Source organism: Mandrillus leucophaeus, unplaced genomic scaffold (assembly GCF_000951045.1).
Source record: "Mandrillus leucophaeus isolate KB7577 unplaced genomic scaffold, Mleu.le_1.0 Scaffold131, whole genome shotgun sequence".
Classification (NCBI taxonomy): Eukaryota; Metazoa; Chordata; class Mammalia; order Primates; family Cercopithecidae; genus Mandrillus; species Mandrillus leucophaeus.
This window is the reverse complement of record NW_012101266.1, coordinates 5,717,760-5,725,065: the sequence shown is the minus strand read 5'-3', so window position 1 is coordinate 5,725,065 and position 7,306 is coordinate 5,717,760. Positions and strand designations below refer to the sequence as shown.

Genomic DNA, 7,306 nt, shown 5'->3' with positions numbered 1-7,306 from the left:
TATTACTTTGAAACTTTTTGTGTGGAAGCCAATCTCTATTTCTTTAATCATATTAGAAAAATAGAATTAAATGTTAATGTCCATATACAATTAATGTACTTAATTGAAGGGAATACCTTTAATATGTTTGAAATAATAGTGTTACTGACTACCTTTCTTTTTTATCTTTCCTTGAGTGTCTGGAAATCCTTCGAAATCCTTCAAGAAATTGTCCACGGGTTGTTAAGGCCAGTAATTAGTTAATTAGTGCCACAGCTGTCACAATCCCAATCTGAACATGATCTAAACTGAGATGCCCCTGCCAGTGCAGTAGCTCACAATTCTGGCAGCACAACTTGTGGTAGGTATATAGAAATAGATGGAGCTTCTCCCTCAGCTGTATTCATGATCTTCTGAGAGTGATGCATGTGGTCATAATTATTTTTAAATATAATCCTTAAGTTTCTGAAGAAAGCAAATCCAAAAAAATAAGTCATATGGTCTTAATGTGGACTGGTCCACAGATTATAACACAACTATCTGCGTGAGCTTGATGCCAAATCTTCTTCCACTTCCCTGTCTTATTCCAGAGGGTGATGGTGGTGGTGTTCATGTGATTCACTTCAGTTGAAGGAACAAGAAAGCACGCATTTCCCAGGAGAATCACCATGGTCTACCCCATCTCCGAACCCAGGCGAAAGGGTTTCCTCATTGAAAATGAGATACAGTCAAAGCAGTAGTAAAGTGAACACCGTTTTATAGCTGCTATGGAAAAAATTATTGTATTTTCGCTGTAACACACACACACACACACACACACACACACACTGCAGTCTCAAGACAGGATAGTTTAAAATCTTCAGCTTGCAGTGGGATCTAACTACCTTCCCTTCCGTCCCCAGTGCCTCCTGATGTTTGCAATCTCATTTCCAATTCACCAGCGTGCATGAACGCAGACTCCAGATCCAGCGCAGAGCCAAGAATTCGCTCAGGGGCACCAGCTAAATAGCAAACATATGCCATGTCAAACATGTGAAAGCTTCAGCGACTAGGGTACTGCCGGAAAAACCAGTTCCAGCCCAGGAATTTCTAGGTGGAAACACTGACCGCCAAGTTGTTTTATTCTCTTTGCTTGATTCAGGCCGGTTTTGAAAGCAGGTGTCCCCTCTACCCCAGCTTCAGGAAGGGAAATCCCGGCCCCCGGCAGCTGCAGAGCTAAGAAAAACCATCCCGCCACCCCTTCCTGTGGTAACGTGGTCCTAACCCTGCTCTGCCCCACAACCCCACTTCACCCGGAGACGCAGACGCCAGGCTACCTAGCACTTAGTCGCCTCTTCCTCCAGCCTGGTTTTATAAGCTCTGGAAACCAGGACGTTGTTTCCATCTTCGCCTTCGCTGCCTGGGCCGCATGCCTCCCGGGCTTATTTAGGAAGCGACGTTAGGGCTACACTTTTGGCTCCAGAAATTTGTTCAGACGGCGCAGCCGACGCCCTGCAGGGTCATTTCCGAACGCATTCCCAAATATCCTGGTCCTCTAGCCCTTACCACCCCCTAGCACACGAAATCCCGCCTGGCGGTGAAGCAGGTGTGTTGCTGGTGGCTCGTCGCTGGCTTGGAGATAGAGGTGCTCCGTACCTGTACCCTTTCTGACACCACCTGAAACCGTACCGGGGCACATCCCTCATCCAAATATCCACTTTTAAGGTGTACGAATTCGAGTTTGGCCTGAACGCCCCCTCCCCGTGCCGACCCTGGAGGCATCTTCCGTGGGGTCTTTCTCTTCGAACCCAAAGGGGTAAGCTCCTGGGTGCGCCAGGTCCGCCTCTTCCCTGGCGCTGGCAGGGGGCGGGAGTGGATAGGCTGGGACCCGTGTCTGATTAGCTGGGAGGGGGAAGCCATGGTCCCAACCGCTGTCTGCTGCGTTCCAGTCCGTCCAGGCTCTTCCAGGAGGAAGAGGCACGTTACAAGAGAGGAGGGGCAGGGGTCCCAGCACTGAATACCCTGGCCGGGGTTTTGACAGCTGCCACAGTCTCTGAGCTCCTGCCTCGCGCCCGAAGCCGGTCCCTGCCATGGGGCCCCCTTCCAACTCAGGCTTCTATGTGAGCCGCGCGGTGGCTCTGCTGCTGGCGGGGCTGGTAGCCGCCCTCCTGCTGGCGCTGGCCGTACTCGCCGCCTTGTACGGCCACTGCGAGCGCGTCCCACCTTCGGGGCTGCCTGGACTCGGGGACTCGGAAGCCGAGTCCTCCCCTCCACTCAGGCAGAAGCCGACGCGGACCCCGAAACCCAGCAGTGCACGCGAGCTAGCGGTGACGACCACCCCGAGCGACTGGCGACCCCCGGGGCCCTGGGACCAGTTACGCCTGCCGCCCTGGCTCGTGCCGCTGCACTACGACCTGGAGCTGTGGCCGCAGCTGAGGCCCGACCACCTTCCGGCCGGGTCTTTGCTCTTCACTGGCCGCGTGAACATCACGGTGCGCTGCACGGTGGCCACCTCTCGCCTGCTGCTGCATAGCCTGTTACAGGACTGCGAGCGCGCCGAGGTGCGGGGCCCCCTGTCCCCGGGCACTGGGAACGCCACAGTGGGCCGCGTGCCCGTGGACGACGTGTGGTTCGCGGTGGACACGGAATACATGGTGCTGGAGCTCAGTGAGCCCCTGAAACCTGGTAGCAGCTACGAGCTGCAGCTCAGCTTCTCCGGCCTGGTGTATGAAGACCTCAAGGAAGGACTCTTCCTCAACGTCTACACCGACCAGGGCGAGCGCAGGTAAGGGCTGTACAGCCCGTGGCCCCTTTCGGCCCCCGCCCCTGCGTCCCGGTGCAGGCTACGGGTCCAGCTGACTACCATGTCCAGGTGCGCGTCTGCTGCCTTTTCCAAAGAATCCCCTTGCGACGTTTTATTTATTTATTTATTTATTTATTTATTTATTTATTATTATACTTTAAGTTCCAGGGTATATGTGCACAACGTGCCGGTTTGTTACATATGTATACATGTGCCATGTTGGTGTGCTGCACCCATTAACTCGTCGTTTACATTGGGTATATCTCCTAATGCAAACTCTCACAAGGACAAAAAACCAAACACCTCATGTTCTCACTCATAGGTGGGAACTGAACAATGAGAACACTTGGACACAGGAAGGGGAACATCAGACACCGCGACGTTTTCTTTCAAAGCCAAACAGAGGGCGAGCGCCTCCTTTCTCCCTTTTCCTAAAACCTTACTCCGAATAAAGAGACGGCGGAGACCGCGGTCCTTCCTCTGGCCAGTTTTCAATCCTGTATCTGCTCATCCAGTTTGCTTCTATTGCTGCCCCTTTTTAGGTCGCTGGTACCCCAGAAGCTTATCGTTTTCTTCAGAAAGCACCTTTCCTCTCTAGCAGGAAATTTCTTCACCCCATTCAACAAACCCCTTGCCCCTCAAATGTTGGTCCTTGGACCAGCAGCAGCGGTAAGGGAGCTTGTTAGAAATGCAGACATGTGTTCTTTTTACACTCATTTGAGATAATATCTCCTACACGGGAAGTTTCCTGCCCCTGCACAAGAAGAATTGTCTCTTTCCACGCTCTGAGACCACAATACTGTCCTCCGGCGAACGCCGGGGAAATAGCTTAAGTGGGAGATATCAAAATTTATTTTTTTTTCCAACCGGCGATCTCTTTGTCCACTCACACACTGGTGGAGCATTTGCGCCGAACACAACTGCATGTACTTTGCCCTTTATTATTAGAGAAAATGTTCTCAGATGTTTTCTGAGGGAAAGAATCCCACTAAATTACACCCTACACCATCTCCTGCACTACTTTCAAAATTTCAAAGGTTTTTAAAATAAATTTAAAGAGTTGCTCTCGTAGATGTACAATCTATAAAGTACAATCTATAACTTTTGTTTTTAAGGGCAGTGTGCTTGGTTTTTCTTTTAAACAATACATCAATGCTTGAAAACCTACTTTTGAAATTTTCTTATTCAGATGATGTGTTACTCAACTTGTGAAGGAATCTTTTGAAATTACTGTGTAGGTCAGGGTGCAAAGTATTTCAGAGGAAAAAATAGAAACACTTTACCTACATATCTGACTTTTTTTTTTTCTTGCTGTAGGTCGGTAAATCCTCCTCTGTTCACCTACCTCTTCCTTGGTCCTGTTTCAGTGGGACTATGGCCCAGACAAGCTTGCAAAAATGGGAAAGGAAAGTCCCATTCAATTTTTCTATTGTGTTGCTAACTCTAGTGTTAACTAGAAACCATATTTTCAGAACATTAAAATTCAAGCAAGAAGAAATCTTAATAAAGTTCTACAGATGTTCATAAACCAAGGTTAGTCTCCAAAACTGTGATGTTTTGGAAGAGTTGTTACTCTCTGGGTCTCTGCTTCTGAAACCACAAGGAAAAGACAACTAAGGTTAAGCTTGAAGCCAGAGTCATGAAGAACCTGCAACAGAAGGATGGCTTGTGGTACGCCAGATTCTGGGAGCCCAGCAGGCCTAAGTTTGAACCTGAGCTGTGTCAATTGAGCTAGTCTCTTAACCTCTCTAAGTCTGTTTCCTCATTCACAGAATAGATACAATAATTGTCAACTATTAGAGTACTGTGAGAATTAAATGAAAAAGGGAGTACACAGTGACACATACAGCCTGGGTAGTGGTAACTGCTATCCTTAGGTCAGATTATCATTATGATCAGCTTCTTTGCTATCTAAACACAGAACCTGCCAAGTTCCTGGTATATATGAGTCTAAGAAGATTCCCAGAGGAGAAGGCAAAGCTGGGGAGTGGGGAGTTATTGCTTAGTGGGTATAGATTGTAGTTTTGTAAGATGATAAGAGTTCTGGAGATAGATTGACAACAGTGTGAATGTTCTTAACACTACTGAACTTATACACTTAAAAATGGTTAAAGTAGTAAACTTTATGTTATGTGTATTTTACTAGAATGAAAAGTTTTTAACAAGCAAAAATAAATTATAGATCAGTGAGTTTAGAATGGGGTTTAGAAATTTATATGTTTTGACAATTGTCTCAGTTAATTCTGATGCCTACTATAGGCACCTGATATGGTTTTGTTGTGTCCCCACCCAAATCTCATCTTGAATTGTAGTTCCCATAACCCGGTGGGAGGTAATTGGAAAAAGGGGGTGGTTTCCTCCATGCGGTTCTCCTGATAGTGAATGAGTCTCATGAGATCTGATGGTTTTATAAGAATCTGACATTTCCCCTGCTTGCACTCACTCTGTCTTGCTGCCCTGTGAAGAAAGTGCCTTTCTTCCCCTTTCTTCCCCTTTCTTCCCCTTCATCTCCTGCCATGACTATAAGTTTCCCAAGGCCTTCCCAGCCATGCAGAACTGTGAGTCAATTAAACCCCTTTTCTTTATAAATTACCCAGTCTTGGGTATTTCTTCATAGCAGCATGAATACAGACTAACACGGTATCTCATCCTTTTTTCTAACTTTGTATTTTGAAATAATTATAGATTCACCAGAAGTTGCAAAGATAACATAGAGAGGTCCTAGGTGCACTTCATCTAGTTTATCTTACATAATTATAGTATAATATCAAAAGCAAGAATTTGACATTGGTACTATGCATATATATGTTTTTATGTCATTCATCATATGCATATATTTGTGCAAAAACTACCATAATAAAGATACAGAACTGTTCCACCTTAAAGATCATTCCCATACTTCTTTATATGCACTCATGCCACTCCCTAATCATCTCTAACTCCTGACAACCACTAATCTGTTCTCCATCTTTGTAATTTTGTCATTTTGAGAATGTTCTATAAATGAAATTATATAGCATGTGACTTTTAGAGACTGGTTTTTCTAACTCAGCATAATGCCCTTGCGATCCATCCAAGTATGCATCAATAGTTTGAGTCTTTTCATTGCTAAGTACTATTCCATAGTATGGATGTATGAAAGTTTATTTAGTCATTCATCTATTGAGCGGTATTTTGGTTGTTTCCAGTTTTTGGTTTTATAAACAAATCTTTTATGAATAATTGTGTCCAGGTTTTTCTCTCTAAGAGGCAGGATCCCTCTATGTTGCCCAGGCTAGCCTCAAACTTCTGGCCCCAAGGGATCCTATCTATCTTTGCCTCCCAAAGCACTTGTACAGGTTTTTGTATGAACACAGTGTTCATTTCATTGGGACAAATGTTCACAATTATCATTGCTGGGTCATGAGGTAGTTGCATGTTTAGTTCTTAAGAAACTGCCAAATTGTTTTTCAAAGTGGCTATACCATTTTATACTCCTACCAGCAATATATAAGTGATAGAGGTCCTCTGTATCATGGCCATCATTTGGTTTTGTCATTATATTTTAGCTGTCCTGATAGGTGTATGGTAATATCTCATTGTGGTTTTAATTTGCATGTTTCCAATGACTAATGATGTTAAACGTCTTTTTGTGTGCTTATTTGCCATCTGTGTATCAGTCAGTGAAATGTCTTTTCATGCCTTTTCCTATTTTCTGATAGATTTTATTTTTTACTGTTGAATTCTGGAAGTTCTCTATATATTCTAGATCTAAGTCCTTTGTGAGTTATATATCATTTGCAAATACGTTCTCCCAGCCTATAGCTTGTCTTTTCATCATCTTAATAAGGTCTTTCAGAGAATAAAAGTTTTAAATAAAAGTTTCAATTTAATTTTGATGAAGTCCAAATTGTCTATTTTTTGTTTGTTTGTTTTTCCCATATACTTGTTTTTTTATTAATTATACTTTATGTTCTAGGGTACATGTGCACAATGTGCAGGTTTGTTACATATGTATACATGTGCCATGTTGGTGTGCTGCACCCATTAACTTGTCATTTACATTAGGTATATCTCCTAATGCTATCCCTCCCCCCTCTCCCCACCCCAGGACAGGCCTTGGGGTGTGATATTCCCCTTCCTGTGTCCAAGTGTTCTTATTGTTCAATTCCCACCTATGAGTGAGAACATGCAGTGTTTGGTTTACTGTTCTTGCAATAGTTTGCTGAGAATGATGGTTTCCAGCTGCATCCATGTCCCTACAAAGGACATGAACTCATCCTTTTTATGGCTGCATAGTATACCGTGGTGTATATGTGCCACATTTTCTTAATCCAGTCTGTCACTGATGGACATTTGCATTGGTCCAAGTCTTTGCTATTGTGAATAGTGCCACAGTAAGCACTATTGTGCATGTGTCTTTATAGCAGCATGATTTGTAATCCTTTGGGTATATACCCAGTAATGGGATTGCTGGGTCAAATGGTATTTCTAGTTCTAGATCCTTGAGGAATCACCACACTGTCTTCCACAATGGTTGAACTAGTTTACAGTCCCAAAAACAGT

At 44.6% G+C, this 7,306-nt stretch overlaps 1 protein-coding gene across 1 annotated transcript in view; it reads left to right on the top strand.

The window, feature by feature from the left end:
* The first annotated feature begins 1,467 nt into the window (after positions 1 to 1,467).
* The window catches only part of LVRN (laeverin), an 84,921-nt gene continuing 79,082 nt past the window's right edge, over positions 1,468 to 7,306 (top strand). The window contains exon 1 of the mRNA XM_011972865.1: positions 1,468 to 2,743. Within this exon, the coding sequence (XP_011828255.1) occupies positions 2,049 to 2,743 (695 nt within the window). The 5' untranslated portion in view covers positions 1,468 to 2,048. The remainder of the gene's footprint in view (positions 2,744 to 7,306) is intronic.